The sequence below is a fragment of the Polistes fuscatus genome, unplaced genomic scaffold (assembly GCF_010416935.1).
Source record: "Polistes fuscatus isolate 324 unplaced genomic scaffold, CU_Pfus_HIC Scaffold2, whole genome shotgun sequence".
Classification (NCBI taxonomy): Eukaryota; Metazoa; Arthropoda; class Insecta; order Hymenoptera; family Vespidae; genus Polistes; species Polistes fuscatus.
The window spans coordinates 13792240-13815009 of NW_025113096.1; the positions used below are offsets into that span (position 1 = coordinate 13792240).

A 22770-nucleotide genomic window follows, 5' to 3' on the forward strand; every position below is an offset into this window, starting at 1 on the left:
AGATTGAATATGCCATTAATTATGATGATAAATTTATTAAAAATATAATTGTTTTTGTAAGTTAACCTAATTTATAATCGTATTATTGTATAAGTTTTATTTTTAGTATGTTCTATAAAAAAATATATTAATAATCTTCAAAATAATATCTGAACACATTTACATATTTACATTCTTATCAAATTATCTCTGATGAAAACTCTTTAATATCTATTTCTTATGACCTTCATTATTTATAATCTATGCAATTTGGATTTTGGTAAAAATGCTATTATTTAATTATTAACTATATATTATTTAACTATTAATTTAACTTTTTATTAATGTCTTCCGAAAGATAATTAAGCACATGCTTGAATATAAATATAATTTAATAATTGTTACTTTAACGATAATTCGTATAAACAAAAATTATTTTTTGCCTTTATTTGAAACTCGTAATAAAATCTAAGAGAATACAAATACAGCGCCAATTATTCTCATTCACGTTATTTGTGTTTTTCCGAAATGACGCCACTGTGTTTCCGTTAGAAAATCTATATATGCTATCTGTACGTATATATGTATGTATGTATTTTGTATATTATGTGAGATAGAATTACTATCAGATAGATAAATTAATTTAATTCGTCTGAAATAATATCGAAATTTACGTTACGTTCGAAACCTCATTATAAATAAAGCATAACCGTGATTACAGTTTGTGTACACAAATTTTGAAAGAACCTATTTCGAAAACGCTCTTAGTTCTCTCTTTATTGTCTAACGATGTCACGAGTACGCAGTAACTTAAAATTTTAATTGTATTCGACACTGTCACCAAAGAAGAAGAACAACGTTAATAATAAGAATAATATTAATAATAAGAAGAAGAAAATTGCTGGAGAACGTATCGTGTTTCTTGTAAATTTATAATAATCTTATAAGACAAGAAGAAGAGAGAGAAAGAGAAAGTAAAAACATTAGTTTTTTTTCTTTTCTTTCGTACTCTGTTTTTCAGTTTCTCTCTCTCTCTCTCTCTGTCTATCTCTCTCTTTCTCTCTCTCTCTCTCTGTCTATCTCTTTCTTTCTAGTGTGTGCGCGCGCTTTTTTCTTTCTCACTCTTTTATAAAGTACTTGTAATTGACAAGTAGTGGAGCAAAAGCAACGCACAGTGTAGTATTACGTTCTCGTTTGCTTTCTGTAACCTCAAATTTTAATGAACCAAGTAAAGACGTAAATGACATTTTCCTTCTAGTGACAGCCTGCACTTCCATCGCATATACTTTTTATTCATTTATCAAACGATCTTATGTGCGGATACTGACGAACTTATATCGCACACACCCAGCGTAGATACATAACATACATTTACGTTAGAATATTTTTCAAGTGGCCAAAGAATATCCGTCGTGCGGTCTTTCTGTGTCATTTATTTTTCCGGATGAAAGATACGAGAGATAATCTATTAGTACGTATTTTACAATAATTATGATTAGATTTTAATTTTTATTCATTTAACTCACTCCTTCTCCCCTTTCTCCCTCTCTCTTCCTCTTCTACGATCTTCTCTTATCTCTTAGATTCTATATATACATATGTTTTTAGCAAATAGACATCTTTACATACTCGATTTTATTTCGATTTTTGATTTATGTATTTAAAAATCGGTCTAACAGTCGTGCAGATACGGCCCTGGCCTTTGTAAGATTTAAATGGAGATACTATTCATTTTTCTAATTTTTTTTCTTCCTCATTTTCTTTTTCATTTTGTTTTGTTTTTTTCCTCTTATGCATGAGACATTTATCAATGAACGCATTGAACAGTTATCGAGCAAGAAAAAAGAAAAGTAAGAATCCCCGGGTGTCGTCTTCATCTGTCATCAGCTAGAAGAAATTTGAACGAGATCGAGTATAATAATTTTTGTGATTCGATGATTTTGTGACTATTAAACGAAATATTTTCTATCATAGAATGATTTACGGTTAATAGTGATGTCATGTAATAATAGATGTGTCAGAATGCTTTGAAGGTTATGTATATTACTGATAGATTTTAAACATATTACGAGTCGATACACGATTCGTTGAGACGCTTTCTTTTATGTTTAAATATTGGCACCAAATATTTTATTTGTTCGATCGAATTTGAATCATTGCAAAGCGATTAAATATTAAAAACCAAAATTTCGGATTTTTTTTATGATTAATGTAATAAAGTAATCAACATGAGTTTGTATCAACATTTATTGTTAAAATTAACTTTATTCTTATTCATATATGTATATACATCTATTTATGTAGACCTCTAATCATTTTCATGTCCTATTTGTACTTATTACATATATTTGTTTTTATAGATAAATAACACTAGATTTTTTCAATGGATACAATTCTGCAAATGGTTGCAGAATAAACGTGAATCTGATATAATGAATCAACTAGGGGAATATCGATCAGTTTATTAAATTTTAATATATGTAAACTTGGATGCTATTCTAACAATCATAAAAATGCAACAGTGCTGTGTGAGCCACCAAGTTCAATTATGGCTTTTACTATTACTTTTTTGCGTCGCATATTGTGGTGCCGATATTTTAGTGTTCTCAGCAGGTACCAGATATCAGGTAGAAGATGAATTTCGAGATATGCCAGCTAGATTTGGTGGCTTTATACCATCCGAAGGGATTAAGGTTTTTATATATATTTTTTCATATTTTTTATACATTAATTATATATAAAACAAATTTTATATATTATTAATTTAGGAATTATTGTGTGTTATTACTCACCTAGGGTATGGTTGTTTATGCCGACCCTCCTACTGCTTGTCATGAAATACAAGGCCCTCCAAATGATACGAATTATGAAGGAAATTGGATAGTTTTAATCGCTCGCTATGAGTGTAAGTTTGAAATTAAAGTGCGAATGGCACAACAGGCCGGTTATGATGCTGCCATTATACATAATGTGAACAGCAATGAATTAGGTAAGTAAGTAAATTGTATTCCTATTTTATTTGTTTTATATTGTATAGACACTATGTTTTTTTTAGTTTTGTGTAAAAAATATATTGTATATGTTACCGTCAAAGCCGGAAATCAGCCATTGCTAGCAGTTCCTAGGCATTGTCAATAATGCAAAGCGCCTTTAGATAAAGTCGGAAACAGAAGAATTCTTACAGCTTTTTCTCAGCATTAAACAAAATATTTTGATATCCTATAGAATATCAAATTACTATTTAAGCAACGTTGAAAAGAATACATTATCGGGCACAGGCACAAACAGCATGCACAACCCCCCCTGCCACAAACAACCCATACCCCGCTCCCCCCCACACACAAAAGCTAGCATGGTGAGGGTGTTGAGACTGTGCGTGTCGCTATACTATGCGTACCTCTATAAACTGAAACTTAGTTAATTTGGTGTGTTATTATGTAGGGCCCACTGTTACTTATCGTAGGAGAAGATTATATTATATTTAGACAGATATTCGTAGAGATGTTGTATACCTGCATTCTATTCAAAGTATTATGTTTAATGCTTAGGAAAAGTCTGTTTAAAGGTGCTTTGCATTGTTGACAATGCCTAGGAACTGCTAGCAATGGCGGATTTCCGGCTTTGACGGTAACATATATATATATATATGTCTTTATTATATTATGTTATAGAGCCGATGTCAGCTGAAGATCCAATAGGGATACAGATACCATCTGTTTTTGTTAGTGAACTTACAGGATTAATTATCAAAGAAAATTATTTGTATGATCAACTATATTTTATATTGATCAATGATGATCTACCATTTAATATTAATACACATTTGCTTTTGCCATTTGCAATTGTTGTAGGAATTTGTTTCTTAGTTATGGTTATTTTTATGGTAAGTTCAAACTATTTATTAACATATACAGCATACAATTGTATCTCAAATACTTACATCTTCTGTTATGTTTTTAGATTGTCAGATGTATTAAAGATAGAAGAAGACAACGTAGACATAGATTACCAAATTCAAGTTTAAAAAAAATTCCAACTCATAAATATACGAAAGGTGATCCTTATGAAACATGTGCTATTTGTTTAGATGATTATATGGAAGGAGAAAAATTAAGAGTGCTGCCTTGTGCTCATGGTAAAGTACTTTTGGTAAAATAATTTAATATTATCTGTCGATCAACCAGACTGTAGAGGGACTCATGAATCGATAACAGACATTAAACCTGATGTTGTAATAAGGGGAAAACTGTAACATAAAAGTAATGTAGCTGTGCCATTTGAAAAGAAGAGGGAGGCTATAGAGAAAGTTAGAGTTAAAAAAATAGAGAAATATATTTCTCTAGCCAAAGATCTGTGGTGGCACAGCTACAAGTCATGGAGGTCTCTTTTACAATGGGTGTCCTCGGGTCACGGGACCATAGTAATGAGCCTCCTAAAGATTAATAAAAGATATATTAGCATAATAAAGAGGCTGATGGCGAGCGATATCATTAGATGATCCCGTGACATATACGTCGAACGTATGTCTGATGTCCGATAGTTCTAGAGAAATAGAGGAAACCTTGCCTTGGCAAACTGGACTCCTTAGTATAACCCTTCAGAATAAAGAAAGGGAAAATACTCTACCTTGCACCCCTTTTAGAGAAAAATTTTTTTAAATAAAGAGTTTCTTAATGCCTGATAATAAAAATATTATACAAACATTTAAGCACAATGGTAATAATTTTGTATATATTTTAGCTTATCATACCAAATGCATTGATCCCTGGTTGACGAAAAATCGTAGAGTATGTCCAGTTTGTAAACGGAAGGTTTTTGCAGCAGACGAACAAGTGGTTACAGATGAAAGTGATTCAGATGCCGATGATTCAACGCCTTTAATACGAGATGGGTATCAAGGTAAACAGTTTATCATTTATAGCGTTCTCTATATAAATTTGTCATAAATAATTAATTATGATAATAATTGTTGTTTAGGCACTCAAGGAGGTACATTCATACGCCAGAGAGAAAATCCTTTTAATAGATCTAGAAGAACGCAAAATAGGGACGATTTTAATAATTCTAATAGTAGCTCGGATTCTGAGACATCTTCAGCAACATCTGACGATGGTGCTAGTATAAGTACTGGTGAACCTTCTGGTGGAACAGTTTTCATGGTATCTGACTCACATAGCATTAATGGTAATGTATATGTAATAAATAATTGTGTTTTTTTTTTAATTGTGAACAAAAATTACCTATGGAAGTATTTTTAATATAGGCGAGCCGCAAGATTTAGAACGATCAATAAGCAGTACTAAACCACATACGGTTAACTTGTATACAGAGACGCAAGAATTTCTTGCTCCTGTTGTACAAATCACACAAAATACAAGGGTTTTAGAGATTTCTACAACTTTAAATCCTGATCATGTTACTATAGCTGCAGATAATAGCAGTACAAGTACAACTTCTATAGATTCTGAAAGGAATGACGTTGCAGTATAATAATAATTAAGTTGGAAATCTAGATTTACCATCTTTTGGTCATATTAAAACTCTCTGATACGAGACATTAAAAAGTTTGCTGCAGAATATGGAAAATAATAATTTGCTAAAAGTATTTTATTAAATATTACCTTATTTCAAAGAATTATAACATCAAATATATTTTTGTGCAAATTTTTTCTGTATTCTGTTATAAGAAGCGATGCGCAAATTGCTTCTAATAATATATTTTTGCTTACATCGATATATAACTAACTTGTCATAACTTATAATTCATTATATGTAAAATCAAACTTTATAGAAATTTTTAATAGTGTTATAAAAAATGTTGTAAGTGACATTTACTTTAATTTGAAAGGAATATTGATTTCATCGAGTACCAGTAATGAATTAATTGTAATCGGTTGAATATTAATATTGGATATACATGTGTAATGATATTGAAAATATTATATAAGCTGAATATAATAATATATCCTGTTAATGTTATGGTTTTGCACTGATTAGGAAATATGGGAACACCGTTTTGTATAGTATCTATTACTTTATCATTGTTTAAATCTATTTAAACATGCACGTGTGCATAAATATTTTTAATTAAACTTTCCATTTTACTTTAGTTTCCGAAAGGAAAAAAAAAGAACATCATTTTTCTTGCTATAAAGCATAAGCATTATATGGTTTTAAGGGATCTTTGAATACGCGTATTCATTGCATATATTATATTATTATGAAAATGGACAAAAAAGGAAAAAAAGAAAAAAAAAGAATGAAAAAAAAGAAAAGAAAAAGAATAAATTAACGTACATTTTAGAATAGTATATTTAGTATTTTTAAAAAGTGGAATAATTTTTATAGAAGTTATCATATACATACTACAAAATATTTCATTAAAACCATCTAAAGTGGGCAAAACGTGTTTCTTGAAATTTGTTGATAATCAACTTAAATACACATATATGTATATATATATACAAGTTAAAGAACTAAAGATTAAAGTACATCTTTCTTTGGATTGATCTTGAATTGATAATGTAAAAAAAATATAATTAAACGATTTTTTTATCGTATTATTTATAATAAAAATATAATTAAACAATTTTTTAATCGTATTATTTATAATAAAAATATATTAGAATAGTATTATATACCATGTAATGTTATATGGTATAGGTGTACTTATATCTTCTACATGAAATTTTAATATTTATGAAAAATTCTCATTCTTTATATAATTAATATATTAGATCGTCCAATAAATCCATGCGATTTTTATCTTTTATTTGCTTAGGAAGAAAGTCATATGAACTTATTGGACAACCTGATACAAGCGCATATATCGTGCTCAGATTTGTAGAAAAAGTTATTGAATAATAATTAAACGAAAAATAAATTCTTTTTGATTTACCATACTTTCAATCGAAAGATGGATGTAACTTTTGTACTAGTTCGATAACGAATTGGAATTAAACCACCCCCTCCTAAAAAAAAGAAGTCATGTTTTTTGTATGATTTTTATTCAGGAAAATAATACAAGGGGAATATCACAGTCTAAATAATTTAGACTGAATAGTAATTGGATTTTTTTTAAATTTGTATTATCTTTTTATATAGTTACCAAAAAAAAAGAAAAAACTACCAGAAAGTCTTCAATGTACAACTAGATATATGTATAAATATATATACAATCATTTATCTAACATTGTTCGACGATCACTGGTGATATTGTAAAATAACGAATGCTACTGACGATAAAATCTATATATAACAAGTCTGTAAATATTATCTATATAAATGTAAAAAAATTTCAAGACCAAAAAATATAATAATTTCTTTTTTCATGCAGGACGTATAATATAGTCAATCGTATTTGAACTTTTCAAAATAAACATAAATATGCAAATATATAGTACATAAGTTCTATAATATCAATTGTTATAAATATTATAAAATATAATAATTATAATAATCGCGAAAGATGTTTTATAACGGAGGTGATTGATGATATACAAGAAAAAACAGAAAAATAGGCGGACTGCGCATCATGTATAGTATATTAATCAATCTAATTGAAATAAGTTTCTTTCAAATGGTTTTTGAGGAATTATTAACCATTATTACATTACACTTCTAAAACATTGAAATATATATATATATATTTTATTTATTCTTACTCCGCCCCTTTCGGGTTTGGAGGAATATATATATATATATAAATATATTATGAATGATTATATTACATTTTCAGATGTACATAATCGGAGATATTTTAAACATAATCTGTTTTCATTTCTTTTAAAAATTATGTAGTTTCTATTCTAGAAATTAGATTAATTTTCAAACAAGGAAATGATTGTTGTTAATTACTGCAATTGATATTATATATTTTATAATATGTTATAGGGATAGAAAAAAAAATAAAAAAGAAATTTTCATAAATTAGCAGCCGAACGTATATTAGTTGTTAATTGAGTTTATTCAAAATATTAAAACGAATTTTTTAGTGCAAATGGGAGAGAGAGAAAGAGAAAGAAAGAAGGAGAAAGAGAAAGAAAATTGTAAAAAGTCATGTAAATAAATATGCAGGAGATTTTATTACATGCTATCAAATTAAAAATAAAATTTAATTTTTATGTGTAATTGGTATCTTTAAAATTAAAATTATTTTTTAAATGTTACAATTTAATATCTCGCTAATGACTCATAGTATCTTTAATATCGACTGTGAGTCTTCGAATGATTTAGAAGAAAAAATCTTTCAAAATAAAAATACTTCTAAAATTTTTCTAACTGTTTTTTTGTATAACGTACATACATATATATATATAAATAACAATAATTAGTAATTTATATTAGCGAATTTCAACTATTTTTGAGATATTCATTTATAACAATTTCGATACTCCAGCTGCATATATATACACGTATACAAAAAAAATATGTATATAAACATATATACACACTAATTACGCGTATCTGCAATTTTATTTGTTTAACATTAGATGTATCGTCCAAATAAAAATAAATCGTATTTATATTTCTTATGTTATTATAAGATTCTCAAGTAAATGTATTTTGCACATACAATCAAAGAGAACAAAAGATGCTAATATTCGAAAAGTTCATGTTTGTCTGATACGTTTGAAAAAAATTTATATTAATAATCTATCCGCATAGATTTTTTAATTAATTTTAAATGACATGCATATCTAAGCAGCATTGATATAATCGAGTTGTCGTATAAAATATTAAAAAAAGAAAAAAAGAAATTTTCGAGATTGCATAAAGGAATTATAGGTTCGATACTAACACAGAAGAATTTCATATATTGAAACTAAATTTATCCTTCGTTTCAATATATTCAGACGATCGAAGTAGCACGTCTTGTTGAAGTAGATAAACGTAAGAGAAGGTACAATAGAAAAGAAAGAAAAGAGAGAGAGAGAGAGATGGGGAGAAAAAAGAATTAAAGTAAAGAGGGAACAGAAGTGGGAGAGATGAAGGAAGAGGGGGAGAGATTAGGCGAGTGGCCGCACGTGACGGCACAATGCCGCTCGAAGTTCGACTAAAAAGGAGGCAAAAGAACGCAAAAATGAGGAAATCCGGAAGTCCACCAAGAAGATGACTTGAAGCACTCCAGCGTGTCCCGCGACTGGAGCCAAGCTCTCCAACCTTCCGCTATCGCAGCAACCTCAATTCGTTCCTACCTCTACTCCTGGTAAACGAGCAAGAAAAATTGGGGTCATTCGAGGACGTCGTGTCAACCCTGATGTCGTCAACTGGAGCCCTCTTCCTGTTGTCAGATTTAAATCTTTACCGTTGTTAAGCCAGGCACAAGCAAATATTGTCCTAATCTATGTATGTATATATATACATAGTATACATAATATATATATATATATAGAAACACGATTATGTTTTATGTTATAGTACTACATCGACTGGAAGTAAATCACGTATCGTCCATTTTTCCTGCAGACATGCACCATTTTTCATACTTTTTCGGCCATGACTTTTTTACTTTAATATCACGACATATGTATAGATGTGTGTAGATCCAACTGATTTGATATATGATTTATTTGCGATGAAAATTGTGAATGTGTGATTAGAAGAAAAATAGCCGAAATAAGCTAGTTGATGGTATTCCGTGGTATATTCGGCAAAGGAAGAAGGATACATCATGTGGGAAGCATATATACTAATCGATTTAATGAAATGAAGAGGAAACTAATGAATACGTTTGAAATAATTAATAAATTTTTCTATATCGATAGCAGGTAAATAGACCGCGTGACTCGTTGATACTGCTATAGCTGGTGACGAATTATCGATTCACGAAAATTTCCTTTCATTATGGTCATGCGCAACGCTAGGCTGTAATGGAGAATGAATACATGTTTGAAATGTAATGCTCTCCCTGCCATGCATGATGACCCTGTGCTTTGTACTTATATTTGCGCAGTGTGTATCAGCGCGTATAAATTGGAACAAAACATAAGCGTTAGATGGTGCTACGTTCCACCTTTTACGTTTTCTTTGATTTCCATTTTTGAATGTAAAGCAAAAAAGAGAAGAAAAAAGAAACTATATTGCAGAATTGAAAAATATATCGTATGGAAATGTTAACATTAAGAATGTTTTATGACAAATTTTTAATCACCACATAAACAAATAATGAAAGAATTTTTTTTTTATAATCCAAATAAATGTCTACCAACGAATAGATACGGCCCTGTGGCGCGTGATCAAAACGAGTCTTCAATCGCTCTTCGGATGATTTCTTTGAATAGTTATGCTATAGCTTAATGGAATACAATATATCAATAATTGAGGGACTTTTGATCGGAATAACAAGATTTGCATAAATATACTATTCCTCTAATAGATTCAAAATGTGATACAATATCAAAGAAAATATTAACTCTAATGTAAGATGGCGAAAAAGGACAAATCCAAGCAGATGAAATTGTATACATTGTGCCGTAATGTATTTGGATACAATTAATATGTTTGATATCAATATCTTCACATCTACACGGTCATTTATTGCATTTTATTTTGTATGTTTTAATTTACCTATATACTCTATTGTAGTATTGTTAAAAAGTATATTATAAGCGTATTCGCCACATATGTGTATATGTATATAAGTACATAAAATCATGAAGTAGTTATGTAGAGGCGCAAAGTCAGTCGCGGCATAAAAATCTCGACAAATTCGTTTGCTCATTCTCGGCCTTTCGACCTCGTTCATCGATCGTATAGGTAGTAGCAGCCGAGATGTGTGCTGTCGAGGAAACTACTATTATGACGATGTATTCGACTCGTTCGAAAAGCGTCCAATGTGGGAAGGAGCAGGAAGGAATCTATAAGAGCTATGCTTCGAATCGAGGATCTCACTCGGCCGGTTTTTCTCGGCTTTCTCGTGGTTCGAGGAGAGCGGTGGTGGATTGATGATGTAGACGGAAAGAGAAAAAAAGAGAGATAGCAAGAGAGGGTTGGAAAAGAGGCTCCCGCAAGGATCGCAGAGGGGATCGTTGAAGGGTTTTGGAAGGGTGGGGTTGAAAAGTGCTGAGGGACGGCGCGCAATACCGAAGGAGATGCCCGGGGAAGGAGAAAGAACAAGATGGCGGCCGTGTTACGATGGTGGCGCCACCCAAGCAGAGGAACGCACGCGTAGAAGACTCGTTTGCTTAGATAAAACTGTTGGGTGCATGTCGACATTGCTTATAATTTGGTTCCTTCGCAGCAACGGGAGCACGTCTTTCGTCTTGAGACGAAAAGGGAGGAGAAGACGGTGAAGGAGGTGGAGGAGGATAATACGATCGAGTCCATCGTTTTCGAGCGAGAGCGCGGGCGCACAACTCCTGCTGGCCGGCGTGTTCCTGCCGAACGAGGGAAAGAATCCGCCCTACGAATCGTCTGTTCGCGCGCGCGCACTTACGGCAATAGCGGTGAAAACGTGGGTGCGCGCGCGTTTGAGAATGAGCGAGAGAGAGAGAGTGAGAACATAGCACCGCTCCCTTCGTATAAACGATCCGCCTGAGATTATAGCTTCCACGAACGTAACGTTGAAAAGAGATATTGTGGGAGGGAGAATGCGGGGTTGCTCGTACGAGAGGGAGAAATAGAAGGGGATCGCGAAAAGGAAGGGTAAAAAGAGAAAGAAAGAGAGAGGGAGATAAGCGCATGTGCGCGTGCGGGAGCTGAGAGACGGGCCGCGAGAGAACGAAGGTGTTCCGAACTTTTCAACGTCTCTCCAACTCGGGACTCGTCGGATACGCTCGTTAGATGATACGCGTGCAGTGCCTGCTGCGGCTACGAGCTCAGTGTTTCTCGTGTGTCACGCGCTCGGAATCATCTCTCTCTCTCTCTCTCTTTTATTGGTGTTATCACTATTTGTGTACATATTATACATACATACGCATATATATAATATATGTATATACACGCGTCTGTATATAATACGTACATAGAAATATCCAAATGTAATTGAACGTCTATTAAGCACTACATACGTGCGTGCGTGCGCTTCGTGTGTGGATGTAGATGCATGTGCAGGGGTGCGCGCGCGTGAGATAAATTGTCCCGTGCCGCGATAGTCCTTCTGGTGCCTTTCGTTCTTCTCTGCGTGTCTGTCTATCAGCCGCAGTCCAAATGCATTTTTCTATAAGTTTCAGTTTCCTTGCATTGTTTTAAATCGACAGAACGATAAGGAACGTTCGTGTTCGCGGACGAAAGAATATATATTTTAACAGAAAGATAAGACAGGAGGGTGTCTCGATATTCGTCTGGTTTTCATTCGTTCTCTTACTTTTTCTTTCTTTCCCTATCTCTATTTCTCCTTCTTTTTCTCTCTTCTACACATCGATACACACACTTTGGTCAGAGTGTGAAAAGTGGATTCGCCGTGGTTCCTCTTAAACGTCGCGGACGCACCCTCCTTTTCTCCTTTCTCCCTCCTCCAGCGCATCGACCAACCCCTTTGACCAGTTTCTTCCACCTGCTTTCTACGTCACCGACGTCATCGTGGTTCCCTTTTTGAATACAACAAAACGTGTAGGAGATTCTTTTGTTGTTCCCATCCCTTTAAACGGCGTGTTCAAAATTGACAGCGCATTACCGTGGCCATCAGCAGCGTCGCCTTTGCCGTCGTCGTTGTCAATGTCGACGTCTACTTGGTCGAGAAAACAGACCTTTTAAAACATGCCGTTTAGTTGAACAAGCGGTTAAACCATTCCAAGAGTCAGACGAAATGATCAGGAAAGATAGGGAAAGAGTCTTGTGCGTGAATAGTGTGTATGAGTGAGTGAGCGAGCAAACGAGTGAGCGAGGAAGCGACCAAACGGGCAAGCGAGATAGAGAGAGAAAAGTAGGACGAACGAGGCTGCGAGGGTTTCTAGTTCCTGGAACGACCGTTCCCATTCTGGGTGCGCGGAGAAGCGGAGGAGTTAAGGAGGAACGATCGAGCAGGGACCGTCTCTTCGTCCGCTCCTCGTGACAGCCGATTCGAGCCGCGTGTTTAGTCGTCTTATTATTTCCGGGGAAAGAAAGCAATTACCGTATTATATCGTGATCATTAAATTTATCCATGATCCTTACTCGACGGCATTATCGAAAGTTCGTTTTCTTGCAAAAATCGAGCTTTTTAAGGGTTGCTCAGCAAGTGGAAAAGAGACGTGCGCGCGCGCCCGCGCGCATCTTCGTGCGTGCTATCACGATCCGGGTGTAGTATAGCGCGAGTGCAAGTGAAGTGCGCCCTAACCTCACTTTCTTTTTTCTTTTTCTTTTTTATTTCTCTCCCTTCTCCTTGCCTTTCCACCCTTCTTCTATTTTTTTTTTATTTTCTCAACCTAAATAGGAGACGCGACCGGCGCCTATTTTTCAATGCATATTTCTTTTTTCGCTGTTGTAGCTGTAAAGGGAACGACGTATTTGTGTGTTGGGTAAAAAGAGATTAGGTGGTCGGTATAAGTGTGATAACTGTGGTCAAAGAAGAATCAATCGAGGGAGGAGGATACTAGTACGAGGTGTGTAAGTAAATCGACGAGAAAGAAAAAAAGGAAGCAGAAGAAGAAGAAGTCGAGGAAATAGTTTCTCGTACGGGGGTGTGTCCATGAGGTCTCAAGAGTCGAGTTCGTCGTTAGGCTCGTCACTGTGGTGGTGGTGCTCGCAATTGTGCCGGCACCGGCCGTGATCATCGTTGACGACGAGGACGAAGACGACGAAGAGGAGAAGAAGAAGGAGGAAGAGGGGCGGAAGGAGGAGGAGGAGAGAAACGTGCGAGTAGTCGTAGCGGAGAGGAAGAGGTGGTGTTGGTGGTGGTGGAGGCGGCGGAAGAGGTGGTGGAGCAAGAGGGGGAGGAGGAGGAGGAGGGCGCATAGCCTCGCGTGCAGGATGCAGCATGAACCTCGGTGTCCCGTATCGGAAGCTCGCGAGCCTCGGCAGGGGGACTACGAGGACGGCGTTCGTGCGCTTTCGCCGTTCGAGAACTCCCGTCGTCAGAGTCGTCGTTGTTCAGCGTTCCCCCACGCTCGACGTTCGTACGAAGAGACTCGGTCGACCCGGTGGCACGTTCACGCGAGCAAAGAGCTACAGGGAGAAAAGGAAGAGAAGAAGAAGGACGAGAAGTCGGAGGAGAAGGAAGTGGAGAAGAAAGAAGACGAGAAAAGTGGTGCTTCGAGGACGACGATCTCGGTGTTTGGCCAGGTGGCGTGCCAGAAGGAAGAGACGAAAGGGGTCATCGAGGAACGACGACGCATCATCATCCACGATCATCCTGCCTTCTTCCCGCCTTTATCAGCCTTACACGAATCGGTCGTCGTTTTCATCACGACAATTGCTGCCGCGGCACTCGCGATTACCACGAGTTCGATCGTTACCGTGTTGGTGGTGGTACTCGACAGTGCCGTTCCTACCGCAGCTATTACCTTCCTTCCTATTTACCGACGAAGAGACTCGCGGCTGCTGGCTCAGGGGAACTTCTAAAGGCCCCGCTAACCCGGACCGTTCGAACGAGTCTTCGAAGCTGGCTAACGGCACCGGGATACTTTCGAGCGGGGCTGAGAGCACCGTTGACCAAAAGGAAGGAGAGAGAAGAAGTAGAAGAAGCTGGAGCAGGAGCAGGAGTAGGAAGAGTAGGAAGAGTACGAGAAATACGCTTAGCTCGTTTACTTTCGGTGGCGAGGCCGGTGGCGAGGTCGGTGGCGAGCTCGGCGGCAGCGGAAGGACGCAGCTTAGCCGCGGGAGAAGAAGCGGGCTTAGGCCTTGGTGGCAGCGATGCGGGGCCCCCTGCAGCAAGGAACACGCGACCCCAGCACGGATTGTCCGCGCGAGTTCGCCACAACTCCTTCCACTTATCATCATTTATATCGTTATCGCCTACGTTATCGCCTCGCTTATCTTCTCGCTCCCTCACCGATCCTCGTTTCGATCGGTGGACGGAGGAAAGGAAGGAGGACTCTTTCGGAAGCATCATCAGGGAGTCTCAGCAACGACGAGAACGACGTGGAGAACGCGGGGACATTAGAGTCCCCGATCTCGTGTCCATGCGGCTCGACTCGCCCGAACTCACGGGACCACCCACGACGACGAGAGGAAAGAGGAAGAGGAAGAAGAAGAAGGCGGAGGAGGAGGACGACGAGGAGTCCCGCCTCGTCTATCGTTGTTGCTCTTTCTTTCGTCGGATCTCTACCTCTAAACAAGAACGACGTGGCAACGTCTTTACCGTTGAACGCCAACGTCAACGACATTATCGGCATCAGCATCATCGCCGACAACAACAACAACAACAACAGCAACAGCAACAACAACAACAGCAACAACAACAGCAACAACAACATCATCAACAACAGCAACAACAACAACAACGACGACGGCGTCGTCGGCGTCGAAGACAGCAGCTGCACGGAGAACACGAGGATGGACCAGCAGCTAGAAACGCCACTGCCTTTCGCGCCTCTCGCCACCCTCCTTTCCGCAGTGTGGTGCGCGCGCGTTATCACGCGGTCACACCGACCTTGGAAGCCGAGCAGGGAGAACACCGAGCCGATCGGCTCTCAGCGACGCGACCACAACGACAACGGTGGGCTGCTGCTCTTACCTCCCAATCGAGAAAGAAAAGGGAACTCGCTGGACAACGTAGAAGATCATCTATTTTCAACGATCGAATCTTCTTGCCTGGTTACACCGTCGAACGATTCTCGGTACACTCTTATCCCCCATCAAATAGATTCGCGAACAGTGCGATCTTTCTCACGGGTACTTCTTCTTCTCTCGATGTGCTTGCTAACACTGCCCTTAACGACGATGACGACGATGACGAGGACAAAGTGGAGAATGTATCGTCGTGCCGACGGCCGTCGATCGACGCATTCGTCGAACCCTCGTCGACGATCGAGAACGATGCTACGCGATGTCATTCGTGGACTATCCAGAATAGTGAAAACGGAATCGGAACTGACGACACAACCGTCGTCAATCGCGTTGCATCGGCTCATTTATCGAACTCTAACGAGAATAGAGAGTCTTCCAGCTATCGTTCCAATGATCTTCAACAAGAAAAAGATCGGGGCGATAGCTTCGAAGAACGAGGAAGAGTCGTCGTCGACGACGTTAACTTCGAGCCTGAAAGAAAAAGAAGAAAAAGAGAAGGAACTCAAGAAAATAACGAGTATCATATTGGATTTCCACAACCGACTCCTGGTCGGAGAGAACGAAACTGGTCGAACGAATCCAACGCGAATCTCAGAATCGTCCTCGAGGAGGATAATTCGAGAATCACGGTTGACCGACGTAAGGTGCAACAACGTCAGCAACAACAACATCACCAACAGCATCACCACCAACAGCATTACCACCACCATCATCACCACCATCACCACCACCACCACCAACATCACAACTACAACAACCACCAACATCTGTCTCGTCGCGGCAAAAATTACGGACTGCTCTTTCTCCTGTACTTCTTGACGTGGCCAGTGTTCTGCTCGAGCGAACCAATATCTAACATCCGTTCAAGCCAACATCCTTCTTCGACTGGCTTTGGACAAAAGACGGCTGCCCTCGATAGTGGTGAAAATCTTATACGGGAACGAAACGATAACGATAGAAGTAGTAGTAACAACAGGCACAATCACCACCACCAACACCACAGCAACAGTAACAGTAACAGTAACAGTAACAGTAACAGCAACAACAACAACAACAACAACAACAACAACAACAACAACAACAACAATAACAACAACAACAACAATAACAACAACATTAACAAAATGGGACCGAGAGGCTCGCCATTATCCTTATCATCCAATAACGCGATGCGATTTGCTCAAAGCGACGAGGATGATCAACGTCGTTATCGTCGGGAGGCAGACTCGAAGGCTCAACAAATGGAAATGGAAGAGTTTTATCAGGATCAGCAGGCTACCCCAGATGCGCATCCTTACAACAAATATACTTGGGAGGTGAACCGGATAAACCCTTGGCTGTCGGCCTGCGATCTGGCTGGTCCAGCGCCGGCCGATCTTCAGGGTAGTTGTGGTCCACCGGAGGTTCCAGAGATGTCTCCAGATGCCTGCGCGTCAGAATTGCGAGGAAGCGGGCCTGAAGCTATTTTTGACGAAGTTATCAATAAATTACAAGCCAACTTTAGAGCAAGGAAAAAATGGATAATTGGTGTTGCGAGGACAAACGATCGTCACAGCGAAGCAAAGGAATTAGCGAAAGAAATGAAAAAGAACAACGAGGACAATGCTGACGAGGATGGCTACGAGGTAGAGCGCGATCGAGCCAAGCCCGATGATGGCAAGCGGGCGGTTCCGGAACAGTGCCTTTTTTATCTCGAGGAGTCGCACATAAGAGACATCTGTCGGGACGATTTCGGCCGGGCCAGTTCGCGAAGTTTTTTAACCCCAAGGAAGAATCGATATTGGTTCATGAGTGGGTTGCGTCTGCGGCATTGCTGCGAATTCGTGGCGGTCAACGCCCTGGCGCCTGGTAAGGGAGGACCGCTCGAGAACGTGCTAAATGGCGGCCCGAAATGCGTCCAAGCTTTGGACAAACTGTTGAAGGTCGACGCGCTCGCCTCCGAATTACACTGCGTGTTCAAGAAAGCCCTGGGGCGCTACGACTGTGCCCAGCAGTACTCGGTTATCTACAACTGCACCGACTGCGAGGTAACAATTTTTTCTTCCACCTTTTATTATTCTTTTATGTACATTCTTAAAAAAAGTACAAATTTAGCCTTTCTGAGAATCCCTATGGGAACGAACATGTTTTCGTCCTTAACACCTTCCCGTACTTTAACGAGTCTGATTCGTGATGAAGATTTTGGCCCAAACATGAATATCACGAGCCAGGCTCGCGAACGGATAGTCGGGTTCGATCATCAAACCTTGACGTAACCCTTCCACTTGGGCCCGAGTTTTGTCGAGCTAAATGGCACGGGAAGGTGTTAAACTAACTTCTCTACGTTTCTATAGATCTGCAAGAATCATGAAATTCCAAGATTCCGAATGGTGTATACATATTTGATATGTATATATGCTGTTAAATCTGGGAAATGGCAGGGACTCTTCTAATGTAAAGTTTGGATCCATCTTTCTTTCTTTCTTTTCTATTTCTTTATCTTGAAGTTTGTAAATCGTCGAAGGAGATCTTCCTCCCGTTTGGTATACCCCTAATCTATAATGATTACGTCTACCCAGGCCGAATCTAATTTCCATGCTGATTGTGAGAATGGAAATCACCAGTATGTCCTGGAAAGTGGCACTTCGTCGGCAAATGAATTAACGAACGGCTGTTTCTCGTTTAACTGATAAAGACCAGCTTATAAATTGCTCTCCCGGAGTAGCTCATTCAACGAATGTCAGAACTATTTCCAATTACGCTATATCGACACGTCCGCTTTGCAGTTCGCTTTTCATACACATAACAGCATAGTATTGTCGACATTGGCGATTGACTTTGGACATGAGAGATACGCACTTGCATACGCGAAAGTTCTTTATTAATAGTTCGAATTTTCATCGATTCAATTGTCATTCTTCTTTTCTGTCGGGTCTCGTTTGTTTCGTTGTTACGTAATTACTAAAGGACCATCTGTTAAATGATTCACAGTATCGAGATAATAGTAATTTATTTTTCTTCTTTCCTTTTGACTATTACATGTACCGATTTACAACACACTTTTCGTTGTCACTCAAAGATAATTTTGGCCTCCAATGATTCTCATTAGAAATGAAGTTAATTTTGTTTAGAAAAACGTTCTATTATATCGAAACCATCGAAAGTCCACGTAGAATAGCTGGCAATCTTTTCGATATCTCCAAAATAAAACAGCAATATAATGTAGAAAATATGACAAAGATCAAGTCGAGATTCCTTTATCTTTTTCATCCACATGTCCTCTATTTTTGAAGGATCCTTCGTTCGAGAAAGTCGACTTGGTCCATTTTTAGCAAAGTAGATCGACTTCTTTTTCTTTCCCTTTCTGTCTCTCTAAAGTGAATCGTCTCGGAGGAGTTTAAATTTGAACTAGAGATTGAAATAAGTAGGTAGAATCCGTGAGTAAGTTCTCGCATTAGGCTCACAATCAGACATGAACGTGAACGGTAGGAGTTGCTCAATATCGATTTAAGTGTATTATTATCTTCGACTTATTGCCATTTATTTTATTATCATTATTTTTCTCGTGTCTTTTTTGGTAGGGAGTTATATAGGGAGCTACTATCTCGTTAAGATATATAACTGATTCCTTGCTATATTTGTTCATCTACTCTTCTCTTATTAGCACCACATATATGCTAAATGTCTCACTTTGTTCTACGATCTTATAAAATATAGTTCATCTATGTTCTTCTTGATTTTTTTTTAACCTTTTTATCTAATTTATCTTCGTAAAATGAATTTACACAAATCTTATCTCAAAAAATAAAAATATGTAATATATAAAAAGAATGGTTCGGATCATTCTTTGAGGAAAACTAAAATCGATTAACGACGTTGCACGTTGAAAAAACATTTTTATTTTTCTCTACCGTGACTTTACGAGCATATCAGTTTGTTCGAATCCGAGTTTCTAGGTTATCGAATTTTCGTATCCGACACACGCGAAAGTTACGAATGAAATCGACACCCGTGTGATTCCAATCACTCTGATATAGTGTATGGCTATCGTTACGCAAATAGAACATAATTTACCATTCGTGTCTAAGCGTCTTTTAAAACAAGACAAACTATCATTACTAGTTTGATTTTTAATGAATCACCATTAGAACGTATATATATATATATATAACGAAAAGCATTTAAATTTTTCTTTTACAAATCTCGAATATTTCTAGCATCTCAAAAAAAAAAGTATTCAATTAATCATCATTGCATTTATTACATTTAAACGGATTTATGGATAGTCCACATTTTAATGATTTCAAATAAATGATAACCTTTAAACGTTTATTTATCAACAACGACGACGACGATGACGAAGACGAGGACGATGAAGATGATGATGAAGATAAGGATTAAGTGCTGTGCAGGAGCTATTTATTGAGTCTCGTTGAAATTTATGCGAGATTAAGGTGCCGTCGATCGAGTTACAACGACATATCCGCTCGTTGTAATTTCGTACCTCGTGGCGTCTTAACCCCTAGCTCACACTCATCCTACTCCACCTACCGACCATCATAGTTTTCTCCTGTTTCCACGAAAGATTCTACAAGGCGACGGAAAGTCGTCCTAGTGCTGATGCGATGTAGTGGGTCCAAGAAGGAGAGAAAATAGATAAAATAGATAAAATAGGTAGACAGATAAATAGATAGATAGATAGATAGATAGATAGATAGATAGATAAATAGATGGATAGAGAAAAAGAGAGAGGAGGGAGGAAAATAGGGTTAGGTATAAACCAAGCTAGATAGACGTGTAAGCTAGGCTGTGGCACCCTTAATTGAGATCATCTTACCACAAATAATTGCATTTATGTTCAGCTTGGCATCGGCCAACCTTTCATCCTTCTATCTAACATATATATCTATACACACACACACACATACACACACACACACACACACACGCGCGCGCGCGCGCGCGCACACACACACACACATTTACACATATGATGGCCCACATAAAGTGTTATGAACTGTTTCTCATCTAAACCATTAGAGATTGTCACTTAAAAGTCACTTTTCTTCCCCTTAAAATATATTGAATGAACATACTAAAATATTACCCCACCAATCGTGGTATTTAAGAATTAGATATTCTTTTGTTTTTCAATATTTTCTGTAAGAAAAAAATACTGAATTTTTTATTTTTTTTTTATTTCGAGATTACTCTGATCTTTTCTTTTTCTTCTTCTTCTTCGGTGAACTACTATTCGGTAAGATCTTGGAAATTAATTTAATAGTCGTGGTTTTGTTAAAAGTCAGCAGGACGAAGCAGTCGTTATCTCTAATGTAGATTCAGGCGCTAATGCGAGCGATTAATCGATGGTCAAAGGAGCACAGGGCAAAGTTGGTCGGTTCATTAATCTCTGTTCTTGATCAAGCAACGTATAGACAGACGACTGTTTACATACTCACGCTCTCAACGTTTGCTTGCTTCTCTTTGGTTGTCGCACAATGAAAGCAATCGTTGCATTTGATTTTGACTATCGATAACCATGATTACACCACCCAAATTCCTCTTTGCTTTATTACAAGAATGTAAGTCTAATCCAATTATTCGCTAAAATTTGTTGAACATGGACTTTCAACGATTATTATTTATTATACAATTAAAAACTAAATCTCTCGAAAATACGCAAAGAATTTGGATAGTTTTTTTAGCGACAGAAAATGTCGAGGAAATGTTAAAAATGACGGGGAAAGGTTTTGGTTAAAATAGAAAAAAAAATGGAATATCCATCATCGGTAGATAAAATTAGAAAATTTATAGTAAAAATCATTTTACCAAACGTACATACGTTTCGCAGTAATTCGAAAAAGATGGGTTGAAAAGTATGATCACTGTCACGTTCATCGGTGAAAATACGGTTTGGAAAAAAAAATAAAATAGTAGGAGAGGGGAGAAAAAAAATAGGACGTAAAAAGTCGACGACGGGTTGATCATTGTAAGGACGAGGTGAGGGGGAACTAGTCGAAGGGATGAAAGTTTCATTCGTATGGCTCAAACAGCTGCCGGTTGAACATTCGTGTGGACTAGCACAGTTATTGGATATGTTTTAGACCTCTCCCTCTCTCTCTCTCTCTTTCTTGTGTAATTTGTGACGGTGACAATTTAGCGCGTGTCCGCGGTTTTGCGGATGGTAAAACGCCATTCAATTTGGTGGAACGAACTAACATGCGATTACAATTAAAATACAATTTATATTTCATAATGTTCATTTAAAAATCGGTCGATCGATCGAATTCGATTTTGATTGAATTTTAAATTCTTCGTATATCTATATTATGGTTTTTTCGTTTCAAAATTTTCAATTTTTTCTTCTTCTTCTCTTTCCGTAATATTAAAGAAAAAAAGACAAAAAGAAAAAAGATAAATCTCATAAATCTCGTGGAGAGAAAAGTTGAAAAAGAAAGTAGGAAAAAAAGAGGGAAGTTTTACGCTTAAGTTCTTCTCTATGTATATCTTTAGCATAACCAATGTAAAAACGCCTTCCAATTATGTACCTTGGTAGCGGCAAAAGGGTTCCAGTTTGCAGAAGAAACACTTCTCCTACGTTAGAGTTACGTTACCGTGGATGAGCTGGTGCAGTGACACTAGAGTAGTTAATACCCCTGCAATCTGTAGTTTTTTCCTCTCTACCATGAGCACATATGTAATATATGTAATATATATATATATATATTCGTGTATACCTAGACGTATGCTTATACATGGAAGTTAAAATAATAAATAATCGATTTATCGTATTACAAATTTTGTCGATCGATTTTTCAATAGGTTATTCGTTTTTATGAGTTTCCTATTTTTCCTTAAAGTAAAGGACCAGAATTAGGTGAATTGGATAGATATATTTGTTCATAATCGATTTTTCTTGTTATGTTATGCTATCAATATCGAGTATGTAGATACACGTATGTTAGTTATTGTATATAATCGATTTGTTGAATCAAATGATCGATTATAATAGTTTTTTGGAAATAAGTAAATATTATCGATAAAATCTGTTCGTAGGGATTGGTTTATTTATTTATGTAGGCGATAACCATCTAGTCTCGCTGTTGTCCCTTTCGCGTGTCATCGAATCGCCGTCCAAGTGTCACTCGGCTTACTGCTGCATAT

General features: G+C 37.1%; 2 protein-coding genes across 6 annotated transcripts in view; both read left to right on the top strand.

Moving 5' to 3' along the window:
* Positions 1–494: 494 nt before the first annotated feature.
* LOC122516220 (E3 ubiquitin-protein ligase RNF13-like) lies at positions 495–6043 on the top strand. 5 transcript variants are annotated; one of them, XM_043633851.1, is made up of 9 exons: positions 495–903; positions 1238–1450; positions 2340–2672; positions 2776–2968; positions 3651–3862; positions 3940–4114; positions 4720–4878; positions 4957–5163; positions 5243–6043. In XM_043633851.1, the coding sequence occupies exons 3-9, from the start codon at positions 2493–2495 to the stop codon at positions 5467–5469; spliced, it is 1353 nt and encodes a 450-aa protein (XP_043489786.1). In that variant the 5' UTR covers positions 495–903; positions 1238–1450; positions 2340–2492; the 3' UTR covers positions 5470–6043. The 5 variants fall into 5 exon arrangements, with proteins under 5 accessions (XP_043489786.1, XP_043489788.1, XP_043489787.1 ...); XM_043633852.1 differs by lacking the exon at positions 495–903 and adding an exon at positions 932–953; XM_043633853.1 differs by lacking the exon at positions 1238–1450.
* An 8977-nt stretch (positions 6044–15020) lies between these two features.
* LOC122517041 overlaps positions 15021–22770 on the top strand; it is a 42496-nt gene continuing 34746 nt past the window's right edge. The window contains exon 1 of the mRNA XM_043635339.1: positions 15021–17654. Coding sequence (XP_043491274.1) covers positions 15021–17654 — 2634 coding nt within the window. The remainder of the gene's footprint in view (positions 17655–22770) is intronic.

Bases quoted from the DNA above. Each gene is read 5' to 3' on its own strand.
- LOC122516220 (XM_043633851.1), top strand. From the start codon at position 2,493: ATGCAACAGTGCTGTGTGAGCCACCAAGTTCAATTATGGCTTTTACTA. The intron at 2,673-2,775 runs GTTTTTATATAT...TTACTCACCTAG, and splicing joins TACCATCCGAAGGGATTAAG to GGTATGGTTGTTTATGCCGA. The intron at 3,863-3,939 runs GTAAGTTCAAAC...TTATGTTTTTAG, and splicing joins TAGTTATGGTTATTTTTATG to ATTGTCAGATGTATTAAAGA.